This window comes from Chiloscyllium plagiosum, unplaced genomic scaffold (genome assembly GCF_037043375.1).
Source record: "Chiloscyllium plagiosum isolate Xiang-an unplaced genomic scaffold, Cpla_swu_hap1 HiC_scaffold_2, whole genome shotgun sequence".
NCBI classification, from domain to species: domain Eukaryota; kingdom Metazoa; phylum Chordata; class Chondrichthyes; order Orectolobiformes; family Hemiscylliidae; genus Chiloscyllium; species Chiloscyllium plagiosum.
This window is the reverse complement of record NW_028270140.1, coordinates 101,755,661-101,773,291: the sequence shown is the minus strand read 5'-3', so window position 1 is coordinate 101,773,291 and position 17,631 is coordinate 101,755,661. Positions and strand designations below refer to the sequence as shown.

The following is a 17,631-nucleotide window of genomic DNA, read 5'->3' as shown; positions in this document are numbered from 1 at the left end:
ACAGCTATGATCTAACTGAATAGTGCAGCTTCTCAAAGGGCTGAATGGCCCACTTCTGCTCCTACATCTTATGGTTTTAACATTTCTGTTTCAAATCCTACAGGCAGTTTGTTTCATATCATATTAAAATAAAAATGGACTTTATAAACAGAGCATATGGAAAGGGTTTTGCAAAAGGTGAAAGAATAGGCAAAATTTTAAAACGTCCCTGTTTACAGATAGTAAAAGAGGGAAAAAATTCAATTAACCTCCTTGTCTTGTTTATTAGCAAGTGCTATTTGAAAAATTGAGCCGTTTCAATAATGATAGGGACCAAGATCTGATTGAAGAGAGTGACTTCATGAAAACAGGGATATATTTTGGAGGCGACAATACATTGAAGGATTTTGAAAAGGAAAGAAAAGTTGAAGGTGGGACAGTAGTTTTGAAGGATAGAGGCATGAAGCGTTGGTTTCTTGTGTGAAAAGAAGTGATGACAGTAGTTTTAAACATGTAAGGGGCAATGCCTGAAAAGAGAAGACCATTTACAATTACAGCTAACTTAGGAACCAAGAACAGAATTTGGGTGCCAGCAGTTCAGTGGGAATAGGAGGTTGGTCTCATAAACAAAATGAGCTCAGAATGGCCTAGAGGAGGAATGGGAGAGAAATGTGTGAGTGCATGGTCAGGGCAAGGAGAATCATGAAGATAATTTAGTCATCCGAGCTAAAGGAAAGGAGATTAGATGACAGAGGCACTTGATGGGGTGGTATTTATATTAATAACAAGCCAATCCATGTGGTGGTGAGGGTGGAGGGTTCAGGAAAAAGAAGATTTTAGAAAGATGAGAAAAAATGTTGGGTTGCCTTTGCATTCCAGGAAGTTTCAGCAGATAGGAGTAGGACCAAATAGTTTTGTTTTTGGAAGTAGTCCACTCAGACCTGGTGGGCAATAGCTAAACCAGTTGTCTGCCAAATTCTACAACAAAGTCAAAAATCACAAGATACCAAGTTATAGTCCAGTAGGTTGATTTGAAATCTCTGAAAGGTTGTGATTTCAAACAAACCTGTTGCACTATAACCTGGTGATGTATGATTTTGTCCCCCCAGTCCAACAGTGGCGCTTCCACATCAATTCTAGAACAAACAGAATGCTGGAGAAGCTCAGCAGGTTTGACAGCATCTCTGGCAGATTCTGTGGAGAGAGAAACAACTCTTGCTGAGTTTCTCCAGCTTTTTCTGTGTATATTTATGTTCCTATGTTTGCTAAGCCTGCACCAATTGCTTTCTTCATTGATTTATAGCTTTTAATTATCATCAATTTAATAAGATTTATGATTAGAGCCAATGTTTTTCTAATTATTAAGCCTTGTGGAGTGGCCGGTTTGTTCATTTAACGGAATCCTGGAATAATTACAAGTGCCTGAACCATGATTACCCCACTTGGATGAAAATCCTGCAGAAATATGGTTATTACACAAAAGTCTATGGTAAAACTGATTATACTTCTGGACACCACTCTGTAAGGTAGGATACTTTTTTTTAAAATTTGTCTTTTTTGGTGAGAATTTCTGTTAGCTTTCCTTCTATTTAGAATCAAGGTTTTCTTTTTTTTTAAAAAAAGTAACAAAGTCTTTAAATTGCAGCCGGTTGTACCTCCCATTAGCTATGAATAATACATAATTTGATCATTCCATTCATATGGCAACAGAGTATGTAAGGTGTAAAATGCATCTGGAACATGTACCACAATTCAACTTTGTTAAATCTATATACGTGTAAAGTCACCCTTCCTAGAATGTGCTTTTTAAAAACTTGTCCATTAGATGTGGGCATTGCTGGCTAATCTAACATTTATTGTCTATCTCAAATTGCCCTTGAGACAGTAGCAGTGAATGCTCTTGAGCTGCAGATCTTGGGGTGTAGGTATACTGGCTGTGCTGTCAGAAAGGGATTTCCAGAACTTCAGTGGTGCATGGCTTGTAGGGGATCTTATAGGTGCTGATGTTCCTATGCTCTATCCCTCTTCTCTTAAGTAGATGTCATAAGTTCAGAAGATGCTGTCAAGGAGTCTTTGTGAGTTGCTGTAGTGTATCTTGTCGCTGGTACACATTGCTGCTACTGTGCATCACAGATTAATTTGTTGCCAATCAGTTGTGCTTTGATTTTTCCGAGATGATGTTGAACTTTAAGTGTTGTGCAGATTCACCATATGGACATGAGAGAGTATTCTTGTCATGCCACTGACTTCTGCCTTGTAGATAGTGAACAGACATTTTGGAGATGAAAGTTGAGTTACCCATGCCTGAATTGCAAGTTTCTGAGCTGCTGTTCTAGCTACAGTGTTTAATATGGCTAATCCGATTCAATTTCTGGTCGGGGTAACCCCAGGATGTTTATTGCCAGATATTACAGTGATGGTGGTGCCATTGTATGTCAAGGAGTGATCAGTAGATTCTCTTTTTGAGACTATCTGTGGTGCAAATATTACTTGTCACTTATCAGCCTAAGCATGCATGTTGTCCATGTCTTATTGCACATGGAGCTGACCTGCTTCAGTGTCTGAAGAATCGTAAATAGTGCTGATCATTGTGCAATTATCAACCCATGCCTCCAATTCTGACACGTTAAACAGTTTAGGACTATACTCATTGGAATGAGAAGTGATCTCATTAAAACAGAAAGGTTTTTTAAGGGACTTGATAGGCAAAGTGGTGGCAGGATATTTTCCCTCATGGAAGAGTCTTGGGCACAGATTTTGAATTAAGAGGTGTCAAGTTAAGACTGAGATGAATAGGAATTTATTCTAAAGGTGAGAGTCTTTGGAACTCCTTGCCAAAGGGAGCTGTGTGTTTAGAGTCATTGTGTATGTTTAAGGATGAGATAGATTGTTGATCAGTAGGGGGATCAAGGGTTATGGGAAAAGGGCAGGAAAGTATACATGGGGAGTGTTGGATGAGTCATGATCCAATTGAATGGCATAACAAGCTCAAGGGGCTGAAAAACCTCCTAATTTCATAGTCTTACAGTCTGACCTTATGATGGAGGCAAGGTCATTGATGAGGAGGATCACTGGAATCAAATGTTAACCTTGCTTTCTGTCCACAAATGCTGTTACACCTGCTAAGTTTCTCCAGTAACTTCTGGGTTTTTTTGCCATTGATTAAGCAACTGCCTGATTAGTATTTTGATTTTCTAAATGTCCTGCTACTATTTTTTTAAATTTATTCATGTTGTGGAATGTGGGCTTTGCTGGCTGGCTAGCATTTATTGCTTATCCCTAGTTGCCCTTGAGCAGGTGGTGGTGAATTGCCTTCTTGAATTGCTACAGTCCACCTGCTGTCAGTTCACCCACAATGCCAATAGGGAAGGAATTCCAGGATTTTGAACCAGCGACAGTGAAGGAATGACGATATATTTCCAAGTCAGAATGGTGAGTGGCTTGGAGAGGAACTTGCAGGTGGTGGCATTGCCACATATTTGCTGCCCTTGTCTTTCTAGATGGGAGTGGTTGTGGATTTGGAAGGTGCTGTCTGAGGATTTTTGGTGAATTTCTGCATCCTGGTAATAGTACACACTGCTGGTACTGAGCGTCACTGGTGGAGGGAGTGGATGCATGTGGATCTAGTACTTATCAAACATGCTGCTTTGTCCTTGATGGTGTCAAGCTTCTTGAATGTTGTTGGGGCTGCATTCCTCCAGGCAGTGGGGGGGAATATTCCATCACACTCCTGACTTGTGTCTTGTAGATGGTAGACAGGCTTTAGAGAGTCAGGAGGTGAGTTACATGCTGCCATATTCCTAGTCCCTGAACTGCTCTGGTAGCAACTGTGTTTATGTGGTGCGTCCAGTTGAGTTTCTGGTCAATAACCCCCAGGATGTTGATAATGGTGAATTCAGTAATGGTAATACAATTGAATGTCAATGATAATTGCATGCCATTTGATAATGGATTCTGCCATTTTTTTGAGTGATAGTTATTAGTCTAAACTGCTTTTCTTGTCCTTTGTCTTTACCCCAACAGCTAATTCATTTATTTTCTCTGTGACCACTCCTTTTAACACTCAAAAATCAAAACTCTTAACGCTAGCAATCAAAATCTAAAACTGATTTAAGAGTGAACAGATATTTGGTTATTGTTTGTGTTAAATTAATAATTTTGTTTTGCACAATAATTCTCATTGACTTCAGTAACCGCGTAGAAGCCTGGACAAGGGACGTCAAGTTTTTGCTTCGCCAGGAAGGTAGACCAACAACTGTTCTGACTGGCAATGAATCAACTGTGAGAGTCATGGATCATGATTGGCAGAATGTAGATGAAGCTACAAAATGGATCCGATACAAAGCAACACAGCTGGATCAACCATTTGTTCTGAGTTTGGGTCTGAATTTGCCTCATCCGTATCCAACGCCAAGTATGGGAGAGGCATGTGGAGGTTCCACATTTAAAACATCTCCCTACTGGCTTAAAAAGGTATATTTTGCAAAACTGAATTACTGATTCTGCTATATTAAGATATATTTAGTTCCCATTTTTAAACCAAACAAAATGTATCGAACTGTTAGTGTTTGGTTATTTAAGAGCAATATGAGAAACCAGACAGTGGAACCACTCCCTTTTCTCTTTTCTGTAGAAGCTTCCAGATGACATGCATCTTGTTCGTAAACTCATATTAGCCATGAGAGAAATAAAATTTTCATTTGGCTGACATGGGCACTTTTTTAAGGGTATGCAAGTGGCAAGATAACGTGAAAGAAAAGCTTTTCTCTCAGCTGTTACGGAGTGGAAGGTTATGGAAGCAAATAGTTAGGATTGTTGTAAATTGACTTTGTTGTATTTTGAGTTGGTGAATCTTGAATATGTACTGTACGATAAGGGTTTGACTGTTATTAAGTTAGAGCCTTGAATAAAGTTGACCAAACGTAAACCTTTTCATCCAACAACAATGGTGCAACACTACAAGTCATTGAACAAAAAAGAAATAAGGGTCGATTTTCTTAAGTAGGGTAACCCTGAGGAGGAACAGCACTCACATGGATTGCCTTACACGTCAATGTTTTCTGTAGGCTACTCAACAAGCCAAATTCCAAGTTGAGCATGCTTGAAGTTAGCCGAAAATGTGTTGCTGGAAAAGCGCAGCAGGCCAGGCAGCATCCAAGGAGCGGGAGAATCGACGTTTCGGGCATGAGCCCTTCTTCAGGAATCAGCATCTGCAGTCCTCACTTTCTCCATGCTTGAAGTTACCCTCAAAGAATTTAAAGGGCCTCATGCTCCAGTAAAAAGTTAGGAAGAATGTTACCTACACTTCCTATTTTTTATTCATTAATTTAATCAAGCAATTGTTAAAATGAACTTACTCTCATCTGAAGGTTAGCTACTATTGAGTTCAACTATATAATATAGCTGAAACTTTATTGCTGGAACAGCACAGCAGGTCAGGCAGCATCTAGGGAACAGAAGATTCGACGTTTCGGGCACATACGTCGAATCTTCTGTTCCCTAGATGCTGCCTGACCTGCTGTGCTGTTCCAGCAATAAAGTTTCAGCTTTGATCTCCAGCATCTGCAGACCTCACTTTCTCCTCAACTATATAATATATGCAACTACCAGTTCTGCTGGGGTGCATCAGAAGTAGGTGAGGATGAGAATTTGTAGCAAAAATATGATTGTATTTCTCCCAACTTCTGATAGAGTTGACTTTAGTAATTCAGCTGATACCTTTGAATCTCACAAGGCCCGACCAAGGCTAGAGCGCAAAAATCAAGGCTGACACTCCAGTACAATATAAAGGGAGAGCTACCAATGTTAAAAGTGCCAACTTTCAAATGCCATATTAAATTAAGGTCCCATCTGCCTGTTCAGGTGAATGTAAAAACTAAACCCATACACCGTTTTGAAGAAGAGCAAGAGAGTTTTCAAGGTTGTTCTGGTCATTATTTATCCTTCAATCAACATATCAGAAACAGATTTTCTCATCATTAGACCTTGCTGAACATAAATGGAAGGCCATGTTTCCGACATTGCAATCATGTTTACAGTTCAAAAACTGCATGATTGGCTATTAAAGCAGTGGTCATTAAAAGTGGTACTTTTCTTTTTCCCTGCCGCTCACTGCTGTTATCTCTCTCAACTGAGACTTCTCCAAATTTTTTTTTTGAAATGTTGCCTGCATAAGAAACATTTTCCCATTAAAAATCTCCTAAACTCATTCATTCGTGAAATAAATAATGTAAAGCCAGATTTTTAATTTCTTTTTACTCTTCTCCAAATACTCAAAAATCTTCTCCAAATACTCAATCTCCAAACTAAATCTAATTAGACTTTTTAACGATCGCCCAGAATTAGCTGGAGCAGGCTAGCTTGTTGCATCATGTGGCCAGACTTTGATTTTCTTTTTGTCCTTTGCTCTTTAGTTCTCATATTTTTGTGCCATAAGTTACTGAAATCCAAATTGATAATAGCATGGTGAAGTAATTGGGGTTTCTGGGAACTAAACACAGAACAGGTCCAAAAGTGTATCTCCTTCATACTGAAACTTAGGTACAGAAAAATAAACAAAAATATGAGGGATAATAGAAGTAAGATGAATTAAATTAGATACAGCAAAAGAAATGGAAAAGGAAATAGTGTTTGTATTAAGAGAGAAAAACTAAGAAAGAAAATGTAAGGTTTACTTTTTAAAAGCAACTTAACAAACAAGCTTTTGGCTTCTTCCTTGACCAGAGGCCTCAACAATCCCCATCCACCACCACTCTCCTCCACTTGGCTGAACTCATTCTTTTATTGAGCAATTCCTCCTTTAATTCACCTCACTTCTGCCACCTCAAAGGAGTAACTATGGACACCTGCATGGGTCCCAGTTATGCCTGCCTTTTTATGGGTTATGTGGAGCAATCTTTGTTCCGGTCCTACACTGGCCACCTCCCACAACTATTTTTTTTGGTACAGGTATCCCCCGCTTTTCGAAAGGTTCGCTTTAGGAAAGAGCTATATTAGTACCTGATTTTGCTAATCGAAAGGAATCCGAGAGGATTTTTGTTTTTATGAGAAAAGATGAAATTTTTCCCATATGAATTAATGCTTCTTTGCTTTACAACATTTCGGCTTATGAAAGGTTTCATAGGAATGCTCTACTTTCAGATATCAAGGCATACCTGTACATCAACGACTAGTTTGGTGCTTCATGCTCTGCCTGGACCTCAAATTTCCATCCCTCCAAAACTTTCACATCATCCTTCTCAGACACTTCGCTTCCTTTCTTTGACCTCATCTCTCTATTTTGGGCAATAAACCGTCCATTGTCATGCTTACAAAGCCACTGACTCCCATACCCTAACTTTCACTACAGCTCTGAAAATCCCACATCCAGATTCCAACCCATTCTCCGAATTCCTTCACCTACACTGTATCTGTTTGGATGATGCCACCTTCCAAAACAGCATTGCTGACGTAGCTTCCTTCTTCAATAACTGGAGTTTCCCGTCCACTGTAGTTGACAGGACCCTGAACCGCATCAAAACTATTACCCATGCTTCCGCCTTTGCCCCTTCCCAAGACTCACAACAGTGTAATCGGGTCCACCTTGTCCTCACTTTTCATTCCACCATCTTTCGCGTTCAAAGGATCACTCTCCACCATTTCAGACAACTTCAGCAGAGCGCCACCATCAAACACATCTTCCCCTTACTCTGCCTGTCTGCATTTTGCAGGAATCATTCCCTCTGGGACACAATAGTCCATGCCTCGACCACTACCAGCTGCCAGTTTCCCACGGCACCTTCCAATGTAACCGCAGAAGGTGCAACATCTGACCCTTCATCTCCTCCATGCTCACCATCCCAGGGCCTAAAAGGTCTTTCCAAATGAAGCAACATTTCACCTGTATCTCCTCCAATCTCGTGTATTGTATTTGCTGCACCCAATGTGGCCTCCTCTATATTGGAGAAACCAAACACTTTGGGTGACCACTTTGCAGAAAATCTACTGTCTGTGCACAAGCAGGACCCAGACCTTCCCGTAGCTGGTTGTTTTAGCACAGCATCCTGCTCACATGTCCACATGTCCGTCCTCGGCACACTGCAATGCTCCAGTGAATCACAGTGCAAACTGGAGGAACAACTTCTTATTTTCAGATAAGGCACTTTACAGCCTTCTGGACTTAATATTGAGTTCAGCACCTTCAAACTGTGACCGTACTCCCATTCCTTTCCTGCTCCCATTCCTTTCCTTTTGTTTTAACTTTATTTGTTATATTGTCTGTTACTATGTCCTCTCTGCCCTCCCCATCCCACCCCACACCAGTGGGACTGACTGCTCTTTCTAGTCTGGTAGTTAGATACACCATAGTTCTGCCACTTTCACATTCCAAACACTTAATACGAACTTTCACCATCCTTTCTCCACAGCACTCCACTCCCTCCCCCCATCCCCCCGACCCCCAACTATTGTATAAATGGTGCCCCCTCCCCACTTCACATTAGCTCTGATAAAGAATCATCTAGATTTGAAATGTTAGCTTGCTTTCCATCCATGGATGCTGTCTGACCCACTGTGCTCTGCAGCATTTTTTGTTTTCAGTACAGATTCCATCATCTGCAGTAATTTTCTTCTACATTAACAAACTTCTTTGTTGCAATTCTTCCTTTTATGGCTGTCCAGGTTTGAGTGACATTTTGGGATTACAAATCAAAGGATGTGGAAGATTTGGAAAGGGCTCAGAGGCGATTTACTAGGATGTTGCCCAGTATGGAGGGAAAGTCTTATGAGGGAAGGTCGTATGAGGAAAGGTTGAGGGACTTGAGGCTGTCTTTGTTAGAAAGAAGAAGGTTGAGAGGTGACCAATTGAGATAAACAAGATAATCGGAGGGTTAGGTAGGGTGGACAGGGAGAGCCTTTTTCCTCAGGCGGTGATGGCTAGCACAAGGGGACATAGCTTTAAATTTAGGGGTGACAGATATAGGACAGGTGTCAGAAATAGTTTCTTAGAGAGTAATAGAGGCATGGAAAGCCCTGCCTGCAACAGTAGTAAACTCACCATCTTTAAGGGCATTTAAATGGTCTTTGGATGAAAATGAAATAGTGTAGGATAAATAGACTTTAGATTGGTTCCAATGGTCGGCACAACATCGAGGGCCAAAGGGCCTGTACTGCGCTGTAATGTTCTATTTTGTAATGAGTCCTTTTACCATGAAATTAACAGACTATTCTTCTGCGGTGAAAATAGGACCAGGAGTAGACTTTTTGGCATATTGTTTCCACTCGACTATTCAACATGATCACATATGATCCTCTATTAAACTGTCGTACTAGCTGTCTGTCCACATCCCTGACATCTTTAATTTTAAGAAATTTATCTGTTTAATTTCAATTTACTGTGATAATCTAGCCATTTACTCTGATAATCCAGCCACTTCCTGGAATGCATGGAAGGGTTGATGATGTGGACCCATTTTTGCTAGGGTAACAACAACACTGTCCAATTTGTCAAGCAGCAGCGGTGACGCATAATTCATGGACATGTTTTATCCTCTCCACATATTGTTCAATTTGTTAGTCACTAAAACGTGGTGTCAATAGGAACTGGTCATACTTTTCTGACAAATGCTTTGCCAATATTATATATAAAAACATGTCCTTTTAGTTCTTTTACTCTTTTAGTTAGTCCATTGTAAGAATTAATATTTAAGCCATTGAAAATTCATTTGCTATTTTACAGTTACAGTAAAGTATTTAAGTATGTTTCTCTATTTACGTCATAAGATAGAGATTGAGCTATATCATTACCTTTACTAGAGTTAAACTGAAGAAAATTTGTATGTTATTCAGCCACAACATTCATTCTTAATTTCATCCATTTCTGAGTTTATAGTTTAGTCTTCTTTTCATTCTTTTAATTGCAGGTGAAATATCACTCAATCAGGATTCCAAAATGGCTTGCTTTTTCTGAAATGCATCCTGTAGATTTTTATTCCTCATACACAAAGAACTGTACTGGCAATTTCACAAATCAAGACATCCTGGGCATCAGATCATTTTACTATGCAATGTGTGCCGAAACAGATTTGATGCTTGGTAAGTGATTCACTGACTTTGAAAGATGGTATTGACAGCGTGAAGTTTTGGTAGTAGCGGGTATTGACTCAGCACAGTTGAGGACTGTAGAGGCTGGAGATTAGAGTAGAGAGTGTGGTGCTGGAAAAGCACAGCAGGAGAATCGACGTTTTGGGCAAATTCTGCTCCTTGGATGCTGCCTGTCCTGCTGTGCTTTTCCAGCACCACTCTCTAGACCTATTCATTATTGTACTTATGTTGCAGGCTCATACCAAAATTAATTGTGGAATTCATTTATTGATGCCGTGATTTCATAATCTGATATCAATTTTCTGTTTGTCATTTCTGTGTGTCACTCCTTACACACATGGCTGTGTGAATATACATTTCCTATATCACTCCCATTCTCGTTTGGCAGACAACAAGGTTAATTGAACTCAGATTTAAATCTCTGTTGTTTGGAGTTCATGGAAGGTGCTATTAAATGAGCCTTGGCAAGTGCATCATGTAGAGGGAAAGTGCATACTGCTTCTAGTGTGTGATAGTGGTGGAGGGAGTGAATGTTGAAGATAGTGGTTAAAATACCAATTAATTGTGCTGTTTTCTCATGCATAATAGTGAGCTTCAAGAGTATTGTTGCGAGCTACCCTCATCGATGCAAGTTTAGAATATTCTGCCACAGTTCTTGAAGAGGATGGGATAGCTGGCTATTTTATTTTTTTCTTTAGTGAACAGAACCTCTGACATTCCTGTTTTTTTTTCTGTTTTTTTTTCTTTTTTTTAAACCCCCACACTACCGCCTAACCGCAGTAGTGCTAGCTGGCTATTTTAAACTTGGATTTGGATTTTCCATGCATGTGACAACAATTCATTAGCAATTGTCTCCCCATAATTGCTAATGACTAATGAGGACACAAAATGTCGTGACTGTCACCTTGATGCAAACAAACAGTAACCATATCACCTCAGCTTTTTGCAATGTCAGCATCAGAACTTAAATATGTCACTGTTGGAGAGCGCATATGAAATGACAATTAAATCCCTGCATCCTGGTTTTAAACATCTGGAAGCACAGTACATGTTGCCATAGCAATTATGAGTGTACTTGTATAAGCCTTGAACAGTACACAATTCAAGATTCATCAGTGCTATTGAAATGAGGTTAAAGCAAAATTAATTGCATATGGCAGACTTACAGGCAGATCACAATATAGATGAAACCTCACTCCTTTTAAATAGAATTACAGTTGGTTCTAATATAGTAGGATAGTTCCATTTTTATACCATCTTGCATTATTCGAAAAGTGCGCAATACCTGCACCATTTAAACTAATGGAGCCAGAATCACGATATAGACAAAGCAGGTAGGAAAAGTTTGCACCCGACAAATAATGGTCTAAATTCTTCAATGCATTAAAGCCAATTTGTGTTGAAGAAACATGCATTATAGCAGAACCCACTGGTATAGCATATTTTCTCTTCAGTGTAAAGTTTTAAATTAAAAGCTTATTTTGATTTCAACATTTTGTCACTGAATTGATGTAAGAAATATTTTGTCACTCGTGAACCAGATGGATTTTTCTCCATGTCTTTTGGGAAGAAAACTGCTACCTTTACATGGACCAGCTACTTATGCGGAGTGGACTCGATGGGCCGAATGGCCTTACTTCCGCTCCTATGTCTTATGGTCTTATGACTTTTTTCCCCCGCAGACTTCTGAATCCCACCATTGTATTCAAATGGAAGCCAGAAGCCCAAACTGTTGGAAAACATTGAGTTTTCCAATTTAGTCAGAATGGACAGAGGGTGAGTGCAACTAAGTACATTCCTAGGAAAGAAGGGCAACTTAAATACCTCTCAGCTTCAAAGCAGCAATAAGACTCAGGATGGGGTTGGGACAAGTGCTACATTTAGGCAGATAGTGGAAGAGAGACCTCTAAGCCTTCCTGGAGCACTAGCCATCCTGGGCTGCTGCCAGTGAGTTACCTCCAGACAAATGAACAATACCAGTTGACCTTGCAATACCACACCCCTCTACTGAGAACATGCATATAAACTTAAGATGCTGTAGTTTAAAAATAGACCTCAAATGCTAATATAGTCTCTGATGCAGACTACCCCTAGTCATAATCTAAAGTTCAGTGAGAAAATTTTTTAAATTTGTACACACCCGACCAAATTTTGAGGGAAAGGGTATGGAGACATTCCTTGTTACTTGGAAAAAAATAGCAAGACAAATAAATTATGAGAATGAGAAATTGAAACCAAGTATCATGGCTCAGTGATTACTCTGTTAGAAGAATTTAAAAACTTACTACATTCTATATTAAGAAACCTTGTTGAAGACCAAAGGGCTGCAACTGCTAAGCAAACAACAGTAATAGCTGACAATTATGAACTGATCCGTGTGGCTGCTGTGCCAACTGACCCCTATTCAGGTTGCTGTGTTAACGTACATTTTGCATGCTCGTTATAAGTTGAAGCTAAGATTGGTGGTGGTATAAGGTCCAATTTTCTTTCCATTACATTGCTCTTTCCACGTGCCATTGGTGTATGCTACTAGGATTGATATTCTCCATGTTTGGTCACACTATGAGTGTACCTTTTGTGACCATCAAACCATGGAATGGAACATGACCCAGACACTTTGGCTTTGGGTGGGGATGCAGGGACACTCTTACTGCAGTACATGATGTCACCAGATGAAGAAGTACATGACTTAAAAATGTCATCCTGTGCACTTCTTCCATTATTTCATTGTTGTTCTGCTTCAGTATCTTGTTTTTGTTTCAGGATATTCATATATAAATAAAAATAATTATAATAGAGTAGTTTTAATTGGTAAGCATTATTCTAAGACGTGTTGTGTTTATTTGTTCATGGGATGGCAGTGTTACTGGCTGGTCCAGTATTTTATTGACTATCCCTCATTGCCCATGAGAAGGTGCTAGTGAGCAGCTGTTTTGAACTTTGTACTTGAGCTACAGATACATCCATAGTGCTGTCAGGAAGGGGGTTCCAGAATATTAATTCAAGGACAGTGAAGGGACAGCAGTACAATCCAAAGTCAGGATCCTGGACTGTGGGAGGAAACCAGAACATCAGGAGAAAACCCACACAGGCACGGGAAGAATGTGCAAACTTAACACAAACTGTGTCTGCGCCAAATGGCACAACAAGCTAGTAGGAATATGAATCTGGCGTTTCTGACTGAGAGGGCCAAACATGAAAGGCAAAGCTCATGAGTATCTGGGTAGGCTTCAGTGAGTGAGAGCAATGACATTGAGTGGAAAGTTCAATGATACAGCCTGATCCAGTCCAGCCTGCATCATTGAAGTGTAATACTGGTTGGGATCTGGTGGAACCCAGTCAGATCACGTGGAAGCTCTTTTATACAGACCATAATGTCTATCTTTTAAATTTTATTTCTTATTTTTCAAACTTACACTGCATTATAGATATACATTGTAAAACTTATTTCTTTATTTTTTCTGTTTTGTACTTAAGATGGCGCCGTATGTTGGCAACATTGTATACTTTACACTGTTCTCCTGTTTTTTTTTGTAACATGAGTACACATGACAATAAACCTCATTCTAATTCAATAGCATTCTATAAATTGATTGAAAGTTCACAGACGCTGACATATGTTAGATGCCAGTGTGCATGGACATGGCATGCGTGTGTCTGGTGTCCATAGAGCATGATTCAACATGGTCAAGATTAGAGTCGTGCTGGAAAAGCACAACAGGTCAGGCAGCATCTGAGGAGCAGGAAAATCGACGTTTCGGGCAGGAGCCCTTCATCAGGAATGATCGACATGGTGCCTCATGTCCAACATAGAGATCTTTTGGAGCAAGCCAAAACTTAAACCTGCTTGGCGAATGTGCTATTCCAGAGCATCAAATAGAAGGGAACATTGCGAAAAGGCCGTCATATGGGCGGCATGGTGGCACATGGGCAGCACGGTGGCACAGTGGTTAGCACTGCTGCCTCACAGCGCCAGAGACCCGGGTTCAATTCCCGCCTCAGGCGACTTTCTGTGTGGAGTTTGCACATTCTCCCCGTGTCTGCGTGGGTTTCCTCCGGGTGCTCCGGTTTCCTCCCACAGTCCAAAAATGTGCAGGTTAAATGAATTGGCAGTGCTAAATTGCCCGTAGAGTTAGGTGAAGGGGTAAATATAGGGGAATGGGTCTGGGTGGGTTGTGCTTTGGCAGGTCAGTGTGGACTTGATGGGCCGAAGGGCCTGTTTCCACACTGTAAGTAAGTAATCTAAAGTAAGTAATCTTATACCAGATTTCAGTTATTCTACTGTACAGGATTTATGAATTTTGTCTGGAGGACTGGGGAGGAGAATATCTTTTTTAAAAATTCACTTATGGACTGTAACTGCAAGGCCACCATTTATTTTCCACCTCTGGTTGACTACAGTCGTTCTCAGCAGCAGTACAGTGCATCTTCAGTGCATTTGAGGAGGGAGTTCCATTTCAGGGAAGCTGATTGAATAAAGGCGAATTCACAAAGTTCCACATTAGGATGTTGTGTTTCTTGGAGAGGAGCATACAAATGGTGAACTATCAACCCTTGTCCTTCGAGGTCAAAGAGATTTCATGTTTACAAGGCGCTGTCAAAGATGCCTTCATTAGTTGCTGCAGTGTACTTTGTAGATGGCGCATGATATTATAAATGCGTACTATTAGTAGATGGAGTGAATGTTTAACATGGTTGACAGGATGCCTTTCAGGCAGGCAAGGTGCTGTCAATCCTCTTGAATGTTGTTGGAGCTGCATTCATAGTGGAATTGAGAGAAATTCTATAACATTCCTAAATTTCACCTTGTAGATGGTGGTTAGGCTTTATGGATTTAGAGAGTAAGTTACTTATCAGAGAATCCTAACCTCTTACATTCTTTTCTATCCATAGTATTTATATACCTGGTCCCAATAAATTTCTCCCTTCTCCTTCACAATGTTGATAGTAGAAAATTTAGTGGTGGCAATGTCATTGAAGGCCAAGGGGCAATCAGATGATATCTTGTTGGAAGTGGACATTATTTAGTCCATCTGCTAACTGTCAATCATAAGTCCAAGCCTGAATGATGTACATGATGAAATATGTCAGTATAGATGCCTCAGATATTTAAGCAGTTTGAGGTGGTACCAAGTGCTGCAACCTCCAGGACACGTTCTGCCTTCTGACTTTTTATAATAAAGGGAATGTCGTTGAAGCAGTTATCAGTGGTCAGTCCAAGACACCACTCTGAGGAAATCCGACAGGGATGATCTGGACTGGGATGATTGATCTCGAACAACCAGAACACACTTTAAAATACCTAAGCTGGGAAGAGAGCAAAATTAGCTTGCGAAAGTATAAGACTTTAGCTAAGGTAAAGTCTTGTTTGTATATCATGAAGTTGCTAAAGTATACTGTTCTATTTCCACAGGAGAAATTTTAACAGCCCTTCATGACGCAGGGCTCGAAAACAACACTTACGTAATTTTTACTTCTGATCATGGTGAACTGGCAATGGAGCATCGTCAGTTCTATAAAATGAGTATGTATGAGGGAAGTTCACATGTTCCTTTATTGATGATTGGGCCAGGTATCTCTGGAGGACAACAGATTTCAAATTTGGTATCTCTTGTGGATATTTATCCAACTCTTCTTGGTGAGCAAAACATATAAGTACATGAGAGAAGTAAAGATGATATCATTTTTCTTCTTGATGTCCATGTTTGGTGAATGTTAATTAGCCTCCAATCTTCGTGCTGAAATCTTCATTTTGATTTGCCTTAAATTGAGAGGATATAAGTTTTTTTTTGAAGGAAATCTCAAAGGATCTGAATTTGAGTGATCTCAAACCAACTCTAATCTTGACCCTCTCCATACTTTGGCTTTAGATTAGGAATCAAGGATGCAGTGATCATACATATACAGAGGAATCTCGATTGTCTAAACTACACGGCTGGGAATATTTTGTTTGGTTAATTGAATGTCAGATAACACAGTTTAGCCAAGCATGGGGACCCTGCAAACTTGTCCGGATAATCGAATGCTGGATAATCGAGGTTCCTCTGCATAAATGTTCTGGCATTTATTTGGAATTGACTTGGTATAAAAGAAACAGTGTGTTGCTGGAAAAGCGCAGCAGGTCAGGCAGCATCCAAGGAGCAGGAGAATCGACATTTCGGGCATAAGCCCTTCTTATGCCCAAAACGTCAATTCTCCTGCTCCTTGGATGCTGCCTGACCTGCTGCGCTTTTCCAGCAACACATTTTTCAGCTCTGATCTCCAGCATCTGCAGTCCTCACTTTCTCCATAAAAGAAACAGTGTCAAGTATTAGTATTGATAGGGAACTTTGTATGTTGTTTTCCACGTTTGCCTTTTAAAATTCAGTGTAGAAGTTCAGGAAGTGTCATTTTATGCACATTGTATCCTATCAAAGAATTAAGGTTTGAAAATCAAATGTTCCATATATCTTTTGCTTGCTGTTATCTTGACACTTTGGGTAGGGTCAGTTTGATGGAATGATTCAACTTTCTGGCTAAAGCAAGCGTCCCTGTTAATTCTTGTATTTTGTGTTTTGAGGTTTCCATGTTTTTTTTTTATCTTACACTGTACAAATGAAGAACTTTCCCACCGCTTAAGGTACAGAATGCAAATAAACATTTATCTTCACTCATCACAGCTGTTAAAATTGTCAGCTTTTTGGGTATGAGTAGTATAATGCTGTATATTAATTATCTTTTTTGATAGTTATTCAGTTTGGTACATGAGCAATTCATCTATTAAATGCCGTATGAGACAGTGCCTGGAAAACCCAGTTTTGAGAGGAATAGGAGGAGATCGACATTACATGCAGTACCTGCCCTGGGAGTACCTGTTGCTAATATTTGAGTTTTTAATTCCCCAGCAATGACATCCTCTACTTGAGGCCAATAAGCCTACCCAAACATTAAAAAATGTTGTTTCGGAATTATTTTCTGTTCTTAAATTAAAGGAGAGGCACCATTGGCAATGGTGGCATTTTCCTAATTAGCTATGTTTTAATTTCAAGCGTCTTTGGTCAAGAGAAGCAGATTACATTGTTTTTATTTTCAATAGTACAGCATGGTTCAGAACAAAGTAAAATTTATACATTTATGATACTCCCTATTATCAGTTTGTAACAGAGTTCTTCAAACAAAGTGTTCCCTTTACTAATTTACTATCACAAGACAGAAACTATAGCATTTTTCATTTTCTCCAAATATTGAATAAATTACTGTTAACTGATGAATTAAGTTCAAATGATTATTTATGCACAGAATTATGCACCAGTTTATTGTCTTCCAAACTCAATCAAAACAATAATTTCCTTTTCCATTTAGATATTGCTGGAATCCCCGTTCCTGGAAATATAAGTGGTTATTCTTTGTTCCCATTGTTGAAAGAATTTGAAGAGGAAGTGTCTGTTAAAAAATTGCGTCCTGACTGGATTTTTAGTGAGTTTCATGGCTGCAATGTAAATGCTTCCACCTATATGATTAGAACTGGTCACTGGAAATATGTGGCCTATGCAGATGGAATTACTGTGCCTTCTCAGCTATTTGGTAAGTCTG

General features: G+C 39.7%; 1 protein-coding gene across 3 annotated transcripts in view; it reads left to right on the top strand.

Annotated features, from left to right (window-relative positions):
* The window catches only part of arsk (arylsulfatase family, member K), a 45,031-nt gene that overhangs the window by 17,910 nt on the left and 9,490 nt on the right, over positions 1 to 17,631 (top strand). Inside the window, exons 3-7 of one of the 3 annotated variants that reach the window (XM_043709547.2) lie at positions 1,346 to 1,505; positions 4,170 to 4,452; positions 9,879 to 10,050; positions 15,473 to 15,583; positions 17,401 to 17,622. In XM_043709547.2, coding sequence (XP_043565482.2) covers positions 1,346 to 1,505; positions 4,170 to 4,452; positions 9,879 to 10,050; positions 15,473 to 15,583; positions 17,401 to 17,622 — 948 coding nt within the window. Of the gene's footprint in view, positions 1 to 1,345; positions 1,506 to 4,169; positions 4,453 to 9,878; positions 10,051 to 15,472; positions 15,698 to 17,400; positions 17,623 to 17,631 lie in introns of all 3 variants that reach the window. The other 2 variants (XM_043709538.2, XM_043709554.2) reach the window with 2 other exon arrangements.